Here is a 19,873-nt window from a genome sequence, read left to right as displayed (position 1 = left end):
CTGAGAAGTTGTTAGTGTCTCTCGAGCCTTCTCTGGGTTTCTGCAATTCAAATTGTGACGCTAAATCCCCGTGGCAAAATGGTGCCCGACCCACAGACGCCGATCGGTCGGCTGACGGAAGTGAACTAGCCACGGCCACGATCGTACGCAACCGTACCCCGTAGAGGCTTGGTGGAACGTTTTCTAGCAAGAGTGCCACTCTTGAACAACCGACTTGCGGCAACAGTGATTGATCGGATGGTGGTACACCATTTTGCCGAACAGTGATATTTAAATGCCAATGAGAAGGGGGTGGACTTGGGCCGAAACTACCCGAATCGAACAGTAACCGACCGTGTGGACTGCAGCAATGGGATACTTCTCGAAACGAAACATATTCATCTACTGCTGCGTATCAGCATGCTTATCATTGGTAAGTTTCGCATTTGCTTCCTTCAACCGATCGATTTCCGACTGCGCCATAGAGCACCAATTTTCAATTGAGCATATTATAAGTTTTAGAATTTCGTTCAATAATGCGAATAAACCTATATTCTAGAAGGTTTATTCTATAAGGCTTATAAACTAAACATCCATAAAAAATCTTTCCACTGTTTGAGTGACTTCGAATAAACGACCTTTCTTTTAAACTAATTGAGCTAAATGGTAATACAAAGCATTTTCGATGAGATATTTGCTAAATATTCAGTTGTTCACGCATTACTTCCTAGAAAAAAGATCTTAATCTTTGGTAACTAAACGATTTCTCTATTTTGAATAGTAATGATGATGATAATGGCCTAAATTAATTAATTGTGGCCCTTAAATTCGATCCATTTGACTGGTCTTAGCAAACCAGTGAACAAATAGCTTCAAAATTCCAACACGATTATGGTCAAATTTAACGCCCGATGAACGCAACCTCAACAAAAAACCTTTCCTTTGCATAATCGACCAACCGGGCTCCCACATATCATATCTTATCGGCTCACTTAGCGGTAATCGCGCACGTTAACCCTAACCCACCTAACACGGCTTAAGCTCAATCTTGAACGCTCCTTCGCCTTCGAACTGACCCCCGGCGACTCATGAAAGCTCACGCAATTCGCTTCGAGCTTACGACGCAGGCATTCTCCAATTAAGTCGTCATCGGTTCACGATCGGTTCACTGACCGCGCACTCGTTTTGGCGTCCCAAACAAAAGGCGTCCCACACGCCCACTCGTGCGCCATTTGCGTGTTTGCAAGCCGGTTTAAAGCTTCTCTGGTCGCGCTTGAGGGGAGTTCCGTCATTTACTCCGGCTAACCGGTTGGATGGCGCGAGAAACATGAGGTTGAAGCGGTAAACAAAAACTGCCAAATTTCTTCTGAGAGGTACTTTCATTCTAAGCAGCCAGTTTGCCAGTGCTTCTTTTAGCCAAGCTAACCAGGTCGTGTTTTCCCACGGCGAAAACAAACGTAATCGTTTATTCCGCACCCGTCACGTGGGCTTGTTTTGGCTTCCCATTGGTTATTTTTATGTTACACTACGAAAAAGAAACCTTGGTTTTAGCGCTACCACAACTGAACTGTGTTTCCTTCTCTGTCTCTTTCGCCAATGCGGAACTGAAAGGGTCTCTGAGATCATTTATGTACCCAAATAAAAAAACGTCCTGCACGACACATCACACATTCAATCTTCCATACGCGATGATTCACGCGTGGTGCAAAGCCATCAAAAATTTTCACTTCTGACCGAAATGTTCGCCTCCACCAATGCAGTGATCGGGGGAAAAAGGGAAGAAGTATGCCCTCAGTTGTATGCCCTCGACTGACCCTTGCCGAACGATGAAGACGACCGCGTCGACGGGGAGATTCGCTCACACAAGCACACCGAGGGTCGATCGTTTATGCGCAAATGTGGCCTCCTTTCCTTCGCGTTAAATGTACGCAACATTGCACGTGTCCACACACCGAGGTTCCGTTTAATTGCAGGCCCTCTTGAAGCTGACCTTAATAGGGAAGGCCAAACCGGGTACATTGGGTGCGCGTTGGAGAGCTGCCCGTGGCAATCCGCAGTAGCAATTTCTCCAAAACGCCCCGAAATTTTCCTTCTTTTCCGGCGACCAGATAAGAGGGACACAAGTGACCGAAACGGGGCTTTGGCTCACCGTGGCCACCCGTTACAGCTGGCTGTTATTCCGGTCAGCGGCCACGGCTTGCCAGCGGGTGGGCTCCGTACTTATCTCCTGGATGGGTGGTGCTTTTCTTCACACACATAGTCACACACACGAGCCGCTTGGGCGATTGGGCTATGTTCCGCGTTGATTAGGGGAAATTTGGGTTTTTTTGTCATCAATTAATTTGATGCTGATGTTCAGGTGTTTTGTTGCGGTGTGAATATTTTATTTCGACCCACATACGTATCCAAATCGTTAGTCAATTTTTATAAACCACATGATAGCTGTACCGGTGGACTTAATAACGCTTTTCGATACGAAAAAAGCTTTTTGTGAAGCTTTTCCAAATTGTGCCAACTGTGGTTTTTTTTCGCAGGCTCCTCAATGAATTAAATTTGCTAATCCAACATTAAATAAAAAAAAAGATCAAAACCTTCCAATCAACCTTCATCGCTCAAGGGCTTGTTATCGTAAACGTTTACGGCCGCATCCACGCTGTATCGCCCTTGAACGCCCCGCGTAGGAAAATGGTCCAATTAGCATGCGATTTTGCATACTTTCCACCAGCGGGGAAAAGCGTCCGGGCGTCATAATTGGTCATCATTTTCCTGCACAAAATTAAACGACGCCCGGTGAGGCACCTCAGCAAAGCGATCGCCATTAGTGTCGGTTTAAATTATAGTGACCGATTTTTTCCCATAAACTTAAATTTACCCTCAATAGCGAAGCCTTTTTCGCCTTTCTCTCTATCTCTCTCACACTCTTTTTCCACAATAAAAAAATCGTCTTAAGTTAATCGGCAAGGCATAATACTGCTTTGCATTTTATTTCGATTTTCTACATTCGCATGGAAGCTAATATTAGCGTACTAGCAGTACGAGTTCCACTATTCACGTTGGAGGGAAAACCGAAAATCACCTTCACCCGCTTTCCCGCGTAAGTTTCCCTTTCTAGCGTGGTTTTTGTTGTGTGAGGGGGAAAATTGGTACGAAACGTACTTACCATTAGCACGCGCCTCCCTCAAGTTCAACCCCATCTCGGCGGGCAATTTGGCGCGCAACTCAAGTTCGCCAGTGTCCGGAGAGGTCAACGACGACGTGGAAAGCAGCAGTAACAGTAACAACAGAAGCCCCAGCGGCAGGGTACAAGTACACTCAAACCGAGCGTAATGGCGGTGGCTACCGTTGCATACATTGCGTACATTGCGCGCGTTGCTGCACGCCTCAAATCAGGGTAGTGCGCAGGAAGGACGCACGTTCCAATATTCGAAGCATAAGCAACCTTATCCGCGATCGCCCACCAACACGCCATCCGTGTGCATTCAAAAAGGCCCGCCGGGCCAGCCTACTTTCGCTTTCCGTTTGACAGTTTCCTCTAGGGTTGCTTTGTTGTTACATTTCGTTCGCAGAGGCGTTCGTTTTCGTCGGTTACTAGTTTGGACTTTTTTTTTTCTTACCATTTTTTGCTTTTTTTAGCGTTAATTCGCCCGCCCTTCCGAACACCGGAAACGCTCATTTCCTTGCCCGGTTGCACGTTTTTTACACGCTTCTTTGTTTTTGTTTCGTTCTTTCCCGCAGCTTACCTACCTGGTGGCGTTCTCTTGCGAAATCTCCTGGATACTGGAGGCTCGCGGTGACCTGCCCATTCCGGCGTATCTACTGTGCGCTCAGTTCTTTATTCTCTTCATCTCCTCGGCCATCCTGATCCATGGACTGTCGACGGTAAGCACCGCCTTGAGGCCACTGACAATTAAAGCAGCAGTTTTTAATTTAAATTGTATGATTCACAAAAAAATATGGCATTCGAATACATTTGATGTAGCTTTGTTTTGGCTGCAGGTCACATAAGTGACCAACACCACCAGAATAAATTGCCCCACCGGAACCGTTCGCTTGCAATCGCCGTAACCATTTCCGTTTTTTCCTCAGGGCATCTCGTGGGGCCTGCTCAGCTGGTCGATCATTATCGGTGTGCTGTCGGTACCGGAACTGGCACTAGTCATGTACATGACCATACAGTATTGGGTAAGATTCGTCCACCGCGTCAAACGTCCGGGCTGGGCCGTATTCGCGTAGAGAAAGGCTACCGGCGCATAATATACCATTTATGTTACACTTTGTTTCCTACTCCCCCAGGGTCTCCAATCGGCACACGGGCTAACGGAATTAATTGGATATTTAATACGTTTAATAGTCAACTGTTTAGCACTGCTGTGCGTTATTCCGACCGCACTGAGGTAAGTTAAAGGGGATCCAACAAACGAAGGCAGTAAACTTATTGGCCCGACCGGGGTGATTGCTATGCTCAAAATCGCTTAATTGTAACGCCGCGGCATGCATGCGTGAAGGCTTTTCGTTAGAAAACACCATTTATCCTGATAAAATGCAACCATTTTCTCTCGTGATCAAACGATACACAAATCTATCGTCGTTATCGAATGCGCATTACAAATTGGGCGCGGTTTCTACTTTCACTCAAGATGTGCTTCTGTGGTGTTTGTAAAACAAGCCTCAATGAGCTTTATATTTTGTCAAACGAAATAATCATCCCGATTAGCTAAATTCCTTTAAGTAAACTACCTACTGTAGGTACGAATATGAAAACATTCTTGATATTACTTTGCTTTTCTGAGCCCTGGTCCTAGGCAAATAAAACCCAACTTTTACCATTCGTTTTACCAAGTACCCAAATTTAGTTCCGCAACAATATTTTTTTTCTTAACTTAACTTAATTTAACTTAACGCCGCTAAGCTCAAATCTCTCTGTGTCTTTGATGCATTTTAGATGGCGACAAGAGAAAAAGGTCCTATCGCAGCTCGAATCGCTGGCTTCTCGTCTGCAACTCACTACTCCAACCCCAACGACACCCTTTAACACCACCACCGGTATGAATTCACTCCGGGCGAGCAAACGAAGCACCCAAGGACCTCCAACAATAGGAAGCCGTCGTCCTTCAACCGGCTTTGATAACCCCGGCTACGTACCGCACGAAAACAACTCACTCGACATCGTGCAACAGTACACGGCATACAACAACCTGTACGGATCGCAGAGTGAATTCAACGCCAGCATCTTTGGGTTACCACCCGCCATGCCAACAGGACCACCACCCCCGATGGCACCCGAATGCAAGAAGACACAATCTCTGCTCGATCTGCGCTTCATCTTCCCGCCAAAGTTTCTCACCTCACACGCCACGATCAGCGAGAAGAAATCCAAAGATCCCGCCGTGTCGGACGAACCGGACAGCGTGCTGCACAACAACCTGAAAAATCAGATCCACAACAAGCTGCACGATGTGCCGGAGAATGGAACGCTACGATCAGGAGGTCCACGGGAAAAGGACACAAACGCATCAATCGATCGACTCCACCCGGGCACGGTAGCAACACTAGCCGATGGTTCGATACCACCCGTGAGCGATCCTATCTATTACACAATCGAATCGACTAAGAACAACAAGATATTGGGCCGGAATTGCGTATCGCTCGAGAACCTGGGAAATATCACGTTCTCAGAATCACCGCTGCCAGTGAAAAAGCACGATCTACCGTACCACCGGTACGGGCACAATCTGCTCAAGAGCTACGCCATGAATCCATGGAATGTCCTCGCGTACAACCCGGCGTACAGTGCGTACCCACCGGCGTATTATCACTACCAGCTGGGGTTGAACCCATACCAGCTGTACCAACTACACCACCACGGGAACTATGGTGGCGCAGGAAGCCCAATCCCGTCCGGGGGTTACTTTCCCGGTTTCCATGGAGGTCCTGCCGGCTACGGGAAAAACCCCGCGCAACTGGCCAGCTACGGGTATGGGAACAATCTCTACCTAAACGGTGCCACCGACAGCCGACAATCACTCGGCAACGAATCAGACGACTTCCGGAAGTACCGCGACGTGGCACTATAGTCGGTGGGTGTGATCGCCACCCTCAGCGGAATGTCCTCGGGCGATTATTGTAGTGTAGCAAGGGACCAAGCAATAGTAGCAATAGGGTGTAGATGTAGATGACAATACTCAGACGCGTTAGTTTAGCGTATAGCTGTAAGACGACTTACTTCGAGAGACGAAAAAAAAACGAAACGACTATGAAGTGCTGTTGCGAAAGAAAACAGCAAAAACAAGCAACCCCTTCGACTGAGTTACCTCAAGTTAAGCCGAAAAAACAGGACGCAGGATTTCGTGAGGTGATCGCTTTGCTTCTGCTCACGATCAGCATCCAAGTAGTCCGTGATGGGGATTGGATCTGTGACGTATCCTGTTGTTTAAAGAATGTTATTTATTGTACGTTAACGATAGTAAACTTTAATCAAATCGACATGAAATTCCTACGCGTTTTTTATGAAGTTGTTTCAGAGATTGATGGATGGTAAAAAGCACATGTATAAATTATATTTCTTATTGTTTGCTTAAAACAACCGTTTTGTGTCTTGAATCCCACGTTCACTTGAACAAACCCGCATCAGGCACGAGCAGATCGTCCATCAGATTGTGACTGATGGGTTTACTGCCCACGGACAGATCGATCCCTGCCAAGCCAAGCTCATTCAACAGTTCGATTTCCGACGGTCCCGCCGACGTGCCCTTGTTCAGATCGATATCCTCAAAGCCACCCAACAGCTGACTGTCGTCGTCCCCGGTGCCAATGAGTGCCGGCTCATCGTCATCCGTCGGTCCAGGTTGGCCGGATCCCGGCGGACTTGTCGTACGCTCTGTCGCTTCCTCCGCCTGTGGAACCTCGTCATCCGTGTACTCTTCCGCCTGGAACTTGATCGTCGATTTGTACTGAAACGCGCTTGCCTTCAGATCGACTTCGATCGGGAAGAGATTCGGAATGGCCTCGAGGCGTTCGACCGTCTCCGAGGCCAACGTGGCGAGCCCTTCAATAAACTTCCGCAGTTGACTGGCCAGGTCGCGGGCATGTTTGCACTCCAGCAGTTCTATCTTCTCCAGCACGTCACTGCGCAGCTTGGCAAACTTGAGCCGGGCTTCCTGTCGACACCGCAGGATCAGCCGATACTCGTAGTTGCCCGTCTCCACCCGATACAGTGGTTCCTGAATCGCAGCGTATCCATGCTCCTCGTCGTCCATCTCCTTTATCTTGAGGCAGTACGACAGATAGCTAAACTTGGCGTCCGCGTACCGCTTTACGGTCAGCTTCGTGTCCGGGATGGCCTTATGCAGGTACGTGCCCATGTCCGCCAAAATTGGCTTCAGGGATTTGATCATCTTGATTCCGTCCTTCTCTAGGTTCCGGTGCAACTCGCCAAAGATACGGAACGCCTCCGATGCTCGTGGTTGTGGCTCACGAACACTGATCGACGCGAATATGTTTCCAAACGCTTGGTACGTCTGAAGCACGTCAAAATGTGCCTTTAACATCCTGCAAACGAACAACGCATCTATATAAGAATCTGTTTTGTGTTGTAACATGCTGCCAAATTGGTTACCTTCGTGCGTGATCCACTAATCCCTTGTACATGGTTTCTGTTCGCTCGAGCTCCTGCAGGCGTTTGACCAGCGAGTCATTGCAAAGGATCGCCCGGGATAACCCGAGCGTGTCTGCTGTACTACTCGACATACGCTCGACTAGACGATGCTTCATCTTCTTCAGCACAATGTCGAGTGTCTCGCCTTGGGTCGGATCGGCGTGTAGCTTATTGTAGTGAATCGTCACCTCCTCTGTAGCGGATTGTATCATCTTGGCTACCTCCACCTTGGTTTTGCCTTTCACCGATGCTCCATTTACGCCCAGCAGCTCATCGCCGCTTTGGAGTGTTCCTTCACGTGCTGCCGGAGTGCCATCAAAAACCTGCAACATACGGCGATTCATAAGCAGATATCTCTTCTAGGATTCGCCAAAACGAACTCACCTGAACGATGTAGAGACACGGACAAAGTGGCGCGCCTCCACCGATGCTTATACCAATCAGATTGCTGGTATCTTTTTTTATGATGACCGTCCCGGAGCTGACAGTCATTCCCCTTTGAATATGTTATGAATACACAAAGTGTTTAAATTTTTTCTACAAGAATAGATTATGCGTTTTTTTTTTCGCGATACATAATCTGGCCTTAGTACACTACGGATAAGATAGCAAAACGACAGCAACAAAACACGCTAAGAAGCATTCATGCGTAACATCAACTTAATACATATACATCTAGCGCAGGCAAATTGTGGATTTTTCAATCGATCCAATTTGAAGGATATTCCAGGATACACTGTAGCTCTTCTACTATTTCAAGCATATATCGCCGAGACAAGCAGCATAGTGTCCTTGTATGATACTGTGGTAACTGACTTGAGCTTGCAAAGGATCGCTTCCTATAAAAGCTTTACTATCGGCGGGCGGGAATTTGATGTCCCATTCGCAATGGCCTTAAGCACACATACACACATACACCCGCGCTCATACAAGCCAATACGTCACACACTTACAGGCGCTCCATTTCCTGGCGCTGGCAGAGCATTATGATTTTGTTATCATCGACGCAGCCGTCCGCGTACAGCACCGGATCCGGCAGTTCGTCGTTAGAGACGAATGCTATCTCGTCCACGTTCTTCGCGCCCTTAGTGGCATTGGTTGAATCACCCGTTTCGGTCGCATCCTTACAACCAACCGACGACGGTGTAGTTCCGGCAGATTCGAGGCTAACGAGGCTCTGACCATCATTATTCGATTCCCGGTCAACGATGACGGTTTTGGTAGGAACGATTTGGTTTCGCGTAGTCCTAAAGCAGCCGCGGTTGCAACCGATAGCCGGATGTAGGGGCAGAAATTGTGGGAAGCCAACCAAAAACTTGCATTAACATCCAACGCCCTAATGATGATTCGTTGGTTTCTACATTCACTCTGTGGCTCCTCGGTAATCGGGCCACGCTTCACTCTACTCACTTGTCAGACTCTTCAGCCTCAAACAGTAACAGTGACGTTGTCTCTTCACACCACGCTTCGCTATCCTGAGGCGCATCCATCGTAAACTTTCAGCTTCACTTCCTATTAGTACTTTACCACAGCGAAACGGGGAATCGATATGCACTCATCAAAGCATTAGATTTCGTTGCCGTAAACGGTCAACAACGAAGGCTAAATGGCTCGCAGGATTCGTGCGACACACTTACACCAGCGAAAAAGAAGACAAAAAGGCAGAGCTGGAATGCACACAACAATACAAAGTAACGAACGAACGAACATTGAAAATGGTCAGGGGGAGCATGCGTAAAATGTGGCATTACACCCTTCGGCGCTTATGCAAACAAGTGGAACCATATGTTTTGGGGGCGCTTGTAGTTCCAAAACAAACGAGGCGAAGTCCTGCGGAAGAATTGTACCGGTACGGTTCGAAGGACATTTGACCACCGTACTACACTTACGATTGAAAAGTGGAACATCGACATTCAAAGGAAGCACACCATAGGCATTAACAAAATACGATAAGCAACGTAAACGATAAACTCCAATTAATTTGCCCTATCGCGAGTTCGATGCGGTCTCCCTTTTTTTACATTTGATAAGCTTACATTTTGTCCTCCTCGTAGAAATAATCATAATCGCAGTCCTGCAACATGGTGGAAAGGGTAGCAAGGTAGCACGCCTAGTGCCGTCGGTTAACCTGAGGACCTAAACAAACTAAACTGTTATCTACTGCGAAGAACTCGTTGGAATCGATCGCATAGCTGACGTTTTCTTTTACAGTAAACGCGTGTAGGAATAGTAACGAGCATGCGCGAAAATTCAAATGGTTACTTTTTGAAAACATCCATTATCCGCTATAAGGATTTTATAGCAACAAGCGACCAGATCAACTGTGGCCAATTTACCAAGCAATTTTAACAATCATACACAACTTCTCATGCGTGGAACATATGCATGAAATCCATGTTGCAATGATATATTTGTTATCATTATGATAATCTCATTTGCATCCCTAGTTGATTTTAAAAAGATAATTAAACTAGCATAAATATGCTATAATCCACAGTAGCACACTTGATTTGTATTTTAACTGTCACGTGCTCACAGCCATCGAGTTGTAGAGCATAATGATCATAAGATTTTGTATAAAAAGAGAAAGAGATATAGAATAAAATATGCTTATAAGTCTCATATTTGTGTTATCTATGAAATTGTACGTCATATACAAATCAACGCATGATCAATTGATGAGGCCTTAAGTAATTTGTGCGGTTGGTTTGTCCCAATTTATACATATGAAGCTCAAATCATTCGATTCAACTGTAAAGATTTATCAGAATATAAATTAAAGTATTATTCATTATCCTTCTTCGATAGCGATTCAAATAAAATTCAAATAATTGGTCGTCTAATGATTTGACGGCTGAAAAAGCAAACAAAATAGTTATCTCTCCTGACGTTTGCAAAGTCAAAGTGGCTGTGTGTGTACGATTGTTTTGGTCGGTATTATTGTTGGCGAATGATTTTCGTTAACTTTATAATATATCATTGCATTTTAAAGCTCTTTAGAATGCACCTGGAGTTCCGCTGCTGTGTGTGATTTAGTTTATATCACGAAATTGCGGATTAGCGAGTGAAGGTCGTTTATACTGGATTGCCTTGCCATTTCACGCAATACTCACTGAAGAAAAAAAATAAGAATAACGATTCATAACTCAGTTGAAATACGATCCGATGTGCAACAAAGCAGAAGTGATATAAATCATTAGGCTAAACCTGTTCATTAGCCTTGAGTACTGATACAGTGATTTGTTTACGTTAGTTAGTTAGTAAAACTATGGAAATCGAAACATCGGTTGAAGAAAAAGAAGAAACCAAATAATCGTGAAAGCAACCTTTCAACTGCACACGATATGACTCTGATACAGCAAATTAGGGCTGCTTAAATTCTGCTGACGGTGTCAAGCAGAAAGAACCCCGGTTATGGTAATAGTCAGCGAGTGAGGTTGAATTTAAGTTCCCCCGAAAATCTAAAAGAGAGTAAACGAACAAAATGGTAAGTAAACAAGTTACGACAGGTCAGACGGCACGCTCATTTTCAGCAGCTATGCTTTGGTTGTGATAAGGAGCTTCGTACACTTAATCTGCGTACAATGTTCGGGATGATTCATTGGTGCTATACAGTTAAGGCATGCGTTTCATGATGGAAGGCGTTTTTTTTGCTATGTACAATGCACGAATGCGCGTGCAGGAAATATTGCCCACAGTCCGTTAATTCATTCAATGATTACACTTCTGAAACGACTCACCCCCAATCGAGCAAATCATGTGCTCCCGGCGACTATTTACCGCGCACTGTGTCGACCATCGCGTTAGACACTACCTACTAGTCCATTTGTGCGGTGGTGCGTTGAGAAAACTTTATGAAAAGTTTTCTTTTCGTTGCAATCTCACTGCTTGCGGGGCGTGATTTATGATCTTATTTCGGCGAAATTTGCCTTGCGGAAGTCTCGAAAGTTTTGTGCTTTTATTGCGGACTGAAATGCATTTAATTGACTTCCATCCCCTGTCGTTCGATGGCTTGTGCGGTTTCGTGAAAATGTTACGTTTCATTGTAGGAGCTGAAGCCGGATGAACTACGGCAGCGTATTCCGAGCTGGTCGCTCGAATCGGACGGTCAGCTGCTGCAGTACATGATATCGATCGGAAAGGTGAACCTGTTGCGTTAATGTTTAAACCATAAACTTTACTCATATAATCTTAATATTCTTTCATTTTAGAACATCGAAGATAAATGCTCCAAAACAAGAAACAATCTGAACAGCTTGATGCTGCAGGTCAAGCAGACGGAAGTGAAGCTGGCGAATGCAGCGAATCAATTTTCCGCCGTTGAACAAGTAAAGTTTGTTGAAAACCGTGTCGAGGAGGACGACGAAAGTTTCTATGGTCTTCGGCGACGTCGGCAGCAGGTGGATGAACAGCAAAAGGATACTGGATTGGAAGATGGTTCCGAGCGATCACTGGACGATCTGGTACAGCTGGCAGTCGAACGATCGATTGAAGGCATGTACCAATCATACGAAAAAGTGACGCTAGATCTTACGGACAGTGATTCGAGCGATGAGGATACCGCTCCGTCTGCGACGCGATTGATGGACCAGACAGGCGTAACTGCAAGCAAAGCAACGGTAATGCGGGCCGTTCCCAGGTTCGCGTTCATAGATCGTCCACTACCGCACGTTATCGGGTCGAAGGAGTGGCAAAATAAGTGGCACGTGGGACTGATCGATTCTGACGACGAGTCAAATTCGGACCGCAAAGAGGAATATTCAGATTCACCCAGCGAAACCGATGACGGTGGGATGTTTCCATCGCAACCAAACAGCAAAAACCATACACCTTCGGAATCGGAAAGTTCGATCTGGGGAACGGAGGGCATTGGTCGTAAAAGAGCACCCTCGATCGATCCCAGCATTACTGGTGATGATGGTTCTTCTGTGTATTCATTTGCCAGCTCAGCTAAAGTATCCCGTGCGCTACCTAATTCGCATCCCGTCATAGCCAGGGCCAATCCGTCGGAGGCAGCAAGACTAAAACCGCCGAGTCTGTTTCCGGAAGACCCTCCCGCGGAAGACGGCGAACGAAAAGTTGAAAGAGGACTATTCGATGACTCCCTAGAAGAGGACGAATCGGTGACAATACCAAAACCTTTACCACGGCAAACTGCAACATTAAACGACACAACGAAACCATCCTTCTTTAAAGGCAGTATACAACCTGCCGGTCGTAAGATAGCGAATCTCTTCGATGACGAGCCTCCCGAACCAGACCTACCGGAACAGCCGTTTGCCACGAAGAAATCTATTAATCTCTTCATTGAAAGTGATGATGAAGACATAGCACAACAGAACGAACGAAATAATAACGCCAGCCAAGTGCTTCCAAAGGAAGCTAACAATCCGCCGCGGATGGATCAAGTTAAGGCCAAGAATACTCAAGAGCCGGGTGCTCCTCATTCAACGAATTCTCGTACGATGGGTAGATTAGTTGATGAATTGAATAATAACTTCCGTCGACAGCAGCAATTGAGTTCGCTAGATACGCAAAAAACGAACATCGAAAGAAGCCCAAACGTTCATCGAACGCTAGAAGTCAATAATCAGAAACCGTCGGGAATCCCCTCGAACCTTTTCGACGATGAGCCTCCAATCGACGACTTCGATAAGCTATTCAGCGCATCCAGCACGTCTCACAAATCAGCGCTGCAGCAAAATGTGCCACCGCGGATGACCGAAAAAATTGAAAAGAAAGCTGTCAACCTATTTGCGGAAGATGAGGATGATTTCGATGGCATTGTGGTGGGTAGCAACGAAGCAAAGCCAGAAAAATCACCACAACGGAGTGCCTACAGCAGTCCCAACCGAATAGCGTTGCCTAAACCCACGGAAAGAGTGTCCGCGACGAAGAAGAAATCCATTTTCGATGAATCTGATTCGGAGGAGGCGAGTGCGAATGACGTTACTGGTGATGCTCCGCCAAACGCGCCATCGGTGCGCCTTCCTGCACCAAAGATTCAAACGAAAGCCGTTAAATCGATTTTTAGCGACAGTTCCGATGATGAAGATGATGACGAAGCATTGTTTGGCAAATCTTCGAGCATTTTGAAGAACAAATTAGATGCGATGAAAAATAGCGGTTTCTCCGCCAAGGGGAGCTTAGCTGCTGTACTGGCAGAAAAATCATTGGTCACCAAACCGTCAAATGTTGGCAGTTCGCTTTTCGACAACGGATCCGACAGCAATGATATTATTTATGGAAGGCCAAATACGTTGGATGTAAAACAGAACGCAAAAAACAATGGAACTGTAACGAAAGTGTCATTGTTTGATGATCAACCGCCATCGGACGATGACGAAGGTACTTTGTTTGATAAAAATCGATCTGAAATTTTGCAACCCCAAATGAAAGCGACAGAGCCTAACGAAGTTCGTAAGCAACCGATCTTGGGCAGTAGTTCGATTGACGGCAACCAAGAACAGGCCGTTCATTCTGCAATACATCCAGATGAACCTATAACAGCCGAAGTTGCTACTGGCGGACAACATCGGCCAGAAGCAGGAAGTATTAGGAGTGTTATATTAAAAAAATCCATTTTCAATTCCGATTCGGAAAGTGATGAGAGTGACTCCATTTTCGCTACTGAGTTTAAACATGCAACAGCTCCGGAGAAAAAAATAGAAACCAGTAGCACTGAAGTGGTAAAAGTGGAAAAACATGAAAGATCTTTAGAAACGAACCAGGATCTGCCCACAACGGATTCTCCGTCTTCGTCTGTCTTCGATACTCCACTAATTTCATCGATGAGCGAAAGTCTAAAGGCAAATCAAGCCATAGATCAGAACGCTGGTGTCCTTTCAGATCTACCAACACAACAGACGGATTCTATGCCGAAAGACCTGCGAAACGATATGGTTCCTGCAGGTGTTGCCTCCACCGAAGAACCCGTTGCTGACCCGTGCTTGAGTAAAAAATCTCTTGTTGAAGAGCCAACACCCAAAGTTGAAGCTGCAGATGATTCGTTCATGGTTCAGAATAAAACGAAGCTAGAAGCCACGATGTCATCTCTACACCCTAACATTGGCGAAGAACAGGCGTTAGAATCTGCGGATAACTCAAGTGCTCAGTTGGAGGTCGCTGCTGCTGAGAAATCAACCTCAGATGAGTGTGCCTCTTCTGAGGTTTCACAGGAAACATTGCTACCAACGCCTCCAGTTTTGGGAAAAATGATAGCGAACGATATCGACTATTATCTGCGAACAAAGGAACCCCTTCAAACCGATGAAAAAATCGACACTGTTGGCAAGGAACAAACACCACCGAAAGCATTGCCGTCCGAAAAGTCTGAACCAAAAAGTGCCTTAAATTTCAGCCCCATCGGCCTTTTCGATGATCTGCCGCCACCGGACGATGAAGGTGACGATGACACCGACAAGGCAGTGCAACCGAAACATTTGCTTCCCGCCGAATCCGTCGAGACTTCGGAGCCGCCAATCGAAGACGATGTTGCTCCCTATTCGATGGAAAGCCAATCATTAAACTTTGTACCTTCGGGCGGTTCGGGAAGTAACAAGTCAAGGTATCTGTTCGATGATGAACCGCCACCGGACGAACCGGATAACAATAGGCAACCGGACTTCGGTAGTACATTGGCATTCAAGAAATTTGGTGGTAACAGCGTTACCAAAGGGTTGTTTGATCATCCACATGGGGATGCCACGGCTTCCTTACCACCGCTGGTGGAAGATAACCGGGGAGAGCTTAGCAAACCAGTGCGTCCTAAGATAAACAAGTTGAATACAAAAATTGCAATTAACGTTGCGGCTCTTCTTCCCGGTGCTAAGCGACCTCCATCAGTCGCATCTACGCATGAGAATGTAGGATCTCCTGAATCACGTACTGGTTTTTCCCCCGAAGATAAGGACATTCCATCATCCAACACCGATGAACAAGCGAATGGGGAAAAGTTGACAGGATTGAACAAGGGCCGGGCAAGGATACCGTCCAAACGGAAACCCCCATCTAGGCAAAGTCTTCGTAGTAGAAATGCAGGGGCCGATGCAGACCTCGCGGTAAATAATGAACGAGAAGGAAAAGAGTTAGAGAAGCCACATGCTACTAACGAACGCATCGTAGTCGGTTCAGAGGTAAAGATCGAACATGTTGAGGCAACCATGCATCACCCGGGGGCTGTTTTTCCGCCCCTAGGTCATTCATCTTCGACGGCGACAGGTAACAGGGATGCTGGCACGGAAAAGGCCGACAATACTTTCATCGATCGCTTGAGTGCAAGCGTGCGAAATCCAGCGAAACGTCTGGTGCTACCAGATGCCGACGAAAGAAGTTCTACATTTCCAGCGATTGGTAAATCAGTCGCGGTGAAGCGCTCAACAAAAACACTCTTTGGGGACAGCGACAGTAACGGTGAGGCTGATGACGATGATAGTTTATTTAGAAAGCTTCCGTCAACGGGTGTTACAAAACCACCTGCCTCGGTAATAGAAGCGGCAAAGCCAGAGGCAAAAACAGTTCGGCGTAATGTTCCTAGCCGCAGTATATTCGGTACGGATGATGAGGATGATACCGATGCGGAGGAGAACGATCTGTTCGGTACGAAAAAGTCCACCATCGTTGGGCAGCTCAAATCGAAGGGCATAGAGGCAGGGCAAAAAGAACGAAAAAGTCTCTTTGAGGGCGATGACGACGACGAGGATGCTGATGACGATGATCTGTTCGGAACCAACGCCAGTAAGTAGCCTAGTTCGGTGAAAGGACGAAATGAATTATTGAAATTCAGCCACTGGCAAGCGTCTTACATTTACGTATATATTTTCTTCCATCATTCAAGAACCTGCTCCAAAGGCAAACAGTCAAATAACGAAACCGGCTAATAGATCCGTGGCGACGTTAGGAAAACTGATGACTACCACTACTCACCCGGTTGACGATCCTCTGGCAGACTTGCTTGCGGACTCTTGAGCCATGGCCATGAAAGGACATGTTTCTATGAGAGGATTTTGATTTCCCACAGCATACAGTATAAAACGACATCAAACTGCGCTTCGCAGAATGGATGAAACACATAGAAAGGGGCCATAGGACAGAACCGGTACCGTAACATCAGCCGTCTGCAATTTGCACCCTCTTTTGTAACTCGTCCCAATGTCGGTATGGCCTAGACGGTTGGTTTCTAGTCATTTAAAAATTAACTGGGTTCTGAGCAATGCGTGTTCGTTTTACTTTCGCCACTTATCTGTATTCGCCTGTATTTAGCGTTGTCTAACTTTACTCTCTATTTTCCCTATAGTATTCATTTAAAGCGTTTTTGTTCTTTATTTTGAGTTGCTATGTTATACTACGCTATTCTACATTCCATTTTACGTTTGCATACATTATTGTTCGTTACTGCATGATTTATATCCAACAAATCGCATATCGAATACCAGATTGCTTGTATCCAGCACGTTGAAAAAGGCGCTAATTGGTTGATATTATCCGTGGGTCGCTGAGAACCGGCACCTATGGCGAATGAGTAAGCGTATCATACAGATATATTTCGGAGGGTTTCTTGTTATGTTGTTTTCTAATCTAGTTTGTGCAAAGCGTCAACATGTTTTCCCTCATGTCGTCGCGATTGGCTAGAGGAAGTGTTAATCCCATCATGTACATCCGATGTGATATCTAAAATAATTCCCAAAAATTATTCATATTGGACCTTGTCATTTAAGTTTTTCGTTAGATTTATAAAATCCATCGCAGAAGTGGCTAGGAAAAGGGGATTAAAAGTTGTTAACCAAATTGTATTGTTTAAATTTTCAAGAACTGCAATGAAAACTGAGGAATAAAATAAATGAATTATCCATATACATAATGTATTTAAACGTTGAAACAAATTCCCTAATATTTTTGTATTGAAGACTTGCTTGTAAATCGCGATATTTGCTTTGATAGAAAACACACGTACCGACAGAGATAAATTCCAATAATTGAGCTCAATTGGGCGAACCAAAACACGTGAAATGTTTGATTTTTCACAGATACCAATGGTTCATTTTATTGGCACGATTTGTTAAATATTTTACGCGACAAAACGATTAGAGCTTTATTCCTGGCCATCCAGTTAACACAGATTCTTCTCCCCCGATAGAGAGCACCGGCTTCTTGTTCCACATCCGCTGCATACAGTACTGCACTGTGCTTTTGCTATATCAAACGAACGGCTTGTGTAACGAAATAATTAAAAACATTCCCTCCAAACCGCAAATATACTGGTTAGTGTGCTGGGATCAGGCAATACGGGGCCATTAGTTTACGCCGACACCACCGCCACCGTTCGCCCGACTCGCGTGCCAGCTGAGATAGTTCTCCTTTGTCGCCACCTCGTACTCCTGCACGAGCGCATCGACCACATCGCGTGCCTCGTCCAGCTCACTCAGATCGTCCTTGAACTTATCCTCCTTCTTGAACTGATCCAAGAAAGCGCCACGCTTCCGTAGCTTGTCGTACTGGCCTAACGCGCGCTCGAACAACGAGCAGATGCTGGTGTGGTTCGCCAACATCAAGCCGGACACTCGGTGGCTGCTCTGAACATACGGGCTGCTACGCGATAGCGCCACCTGGATGCTGGCAGGGCCCCACGGTATGAACTGGGCCAGCTTGCGCTCGCGAATACGCTGAATCGATTGGTGTACCTGCGACGGGTTCACCTCTCCCTGGATGATGTTCAGAATCGATATGTACCGGTGGTGGTTGGTTTTGTCCGGCCCGGTCGATACCATCATGTTTTTTGGTTGCAACAACCGGCGCATCACGTCCAGCACGGTCGTTTTTTGTACCGATTGCGTGTCCGATTCCGTCGTCAGCGGCGTGTAGCCGGTCATGAGGAAGTGCAACTGCGACGTCGGAATAAGCGGAGCGATCAGCTCGATCAGGTTGTTGTTCATGTAAGACGGATAGCGCAGTGTGGTCGTACTGACGGACATGATGGTCGAGACGAGCGTGTTGATCTGAGAGAAGCTGGGATTCTCCAAGTGCAACCAATCGGTCGCGATTCGATTCAGTGCGGTATTGTCCAGTACGACCACACAGTCCGCACAGCTAGTCAGGCGGCGTAACGTTAGCAGGCTGTTGTACGGCTGCACCACTACGTCGCTAATTTCGTCCTGATTCGGAAACACACTGTACGTCTGGATGAGCTTCTTCGGGAAGTGATCTGACAGCCGTTCCATGATGTACGACCCCATACCGGATCCGGTACCGCCGGCTATGGAGTGGCAAAGCACGAATCCTTCCAAACTGTCGCTTCCGTCCGCTTCTCGGTCGATGATATCGAACACCTCCTCATGCAGCTTTTCGCCCTGGCTAAACCCCGATGCCCAATTGTTGCCGGCACCACCGCCATCCTTCGACAGGTAAACGTTTTCTGGATTGTACAACTACAACGGGGGAAATGAAACAGCTCGGTAAGTACCCGGTGTGAATTCATCTGCTTTATCCTCGTACCTTGGCGTATGGCGAAGCCATGATCGAGTGAATGACTCTCGGTTCCAGATCGAGTAAAACCGCCCGCGGTATGTAGTGATCGTCGTCGGCCTGATAAAAAAACACGTCCTTCCGGTCGATGCCATCGCTCGCAAACTCGCGCAGCATCCCCGACGGTGATATTCCATGTTCGAGACAAAGCCGTTTCCAAAACTCAAATCCAACTGAAACAAATCAAGTATCTCGGGGTTTACTGGTACGTCACAGATAAACAAACGAATGGCGGTCCTGGCCAATCCGCAGCTCGCCATTGCACCACAAAACTGCGTCAGCCGTACCGGCACTTACTCTGATTGCCGCATTGGCCCAGCTGGAGCGTTATTATACCTCTTGGCATCCTTGCGGCACGATTCTACACTTGGTTGCCTTGGAACGTGCGCTAGCACTAGCAAATCGTCCGTTTTTCACACAATGCTAACGTTACATGCAAACACACCCCACCGAACAAACGAAAAATGCGCTAAATTTTCTGTGAGTTTTGTTTTCATGAGGCTTTCAAATTATATCGTTTTCCAGCTTATCGTTTTGTGGTTGAGACGATAAATTCCGATAGATATCGACGGCCAACAGGGAATGTCACGGCACCATCTACCGACCCAGCCTCAAGAGAAGCCTTTTGATTACTCTATTGTTTGATTACAATAATATTTACAAACGCTGATCGTTGAAAGCTAAATTTTTAAAGCCAATAATGAATACAAACCAACCGCT

At 46.3% G+C, this 19,873-nt stretch overlaps 4 protein-coding genes across 4 annotated transcripts; 2 read left to right on the top strand and 2 right to left on the bottom strand.

Moving 5' to 3' along the window:
* Positions 1-349: 349 nt before the first annotated feature.
* Positions 350-6,053, top strand: LOC128726313 (uncharacterized). Its single transcript, XM_053820116.1, has 5 exons — positions 350-412; positions 3,715-3,858; positions 4,066-4,161; positions 4,273-4,373; positions 4,922-6,053. Exons 1-5 carry the CDS (start codon positions 350-352, stop codon positions 6,051-6,053), a joined length of 1,536 nt encoding a protein of 511 aa, XP_053676091.1.
* A 139-nt stretch (positions 6,054-6,192) lies between these two features.
* On the bottom strand, positions 6,193-9,716 carry LOC128723324 (PRKCA-binding protein). The gene is made up of 4 exons (XM_053817052.1): positions 9,670-9,716; positions 8,018-8,129; positions 7,595-7,956; positions 6,193-7,527 (listed from the first exon to the last, which is right to left on the bottom strand). Exons 1-4 carry the CDS (start codon positions 9,714-9,716, stop codon positions 6,588-6,590), a joined length of 1,461 nt encoding a protein of 486 aa, XP_053673027.1. The 3' UTR covers positions 6,193-6,587.
* A 1,313-nt stretch (positions 9,717-11,029) lies between these two features.
* Positions 11,030-17,477, top strand: LOC128724021 (WASH complex subunit 2). The gene is made up of 4 exons (XM_053817787.1): positions 11,030-11,120; positions 11,683-11,775; positions 11,845-16,369; positions 16,470-17,477. Exons 1-4 carry the CDS (start codon positions 11,118-11,120, stop codon positions 16,598-16,600), a joined length of 4,752 nt encoding a protein of 1,583 aa, XP_053673762.1. The 5' UTR covers positions 11,030-11,117; the 3' UTR covers positions 16,601-17,477.
* A 233-nt stretch (positions 17,478-17,710) lies between these two features.
* On the bottom strand, positions 17,711-19,499 carry LOC128725294 (tubulin gamma-1 chain-like). The gene is made up of 3 exons (XM_053819028.1): positions 19,451-19,499; positions 19,124-19,326; positions 17,711-19,056 (listed from the first exon to the last, which is right to left on the bottom strand). Exons 1-3 carry the CDS (start codon positions 19,497-19,499, stop codon positions 17,926-17,928), a joined length of 1,383 nt encoding a protein of 460 aa, XP_053675003.1. The 3' UTR covers positions 17,711-17,925.
* Between the last annotated feature and the right edge of the window lie 374 nt (positions 19,500-19,873).

The sequence above is a fragment of the Anopheles nili genome, chromosome 3, assembly GCF_943737925.1.
Source record: "Anopheles nili chromosome 3, idAnoNiliSN_F5_01, whole genome shotgun sequence".
NCBI classification, from domain to species: domain Eukaryota; kingdom Metazoa; phylum Arthropoda; class Insecta; order Diptera; family Culicidae; genus Anopheles; species Anopheles nili.
This window is presented reverse-complemented; position numbering and strand designations above follow the sequence as displayed.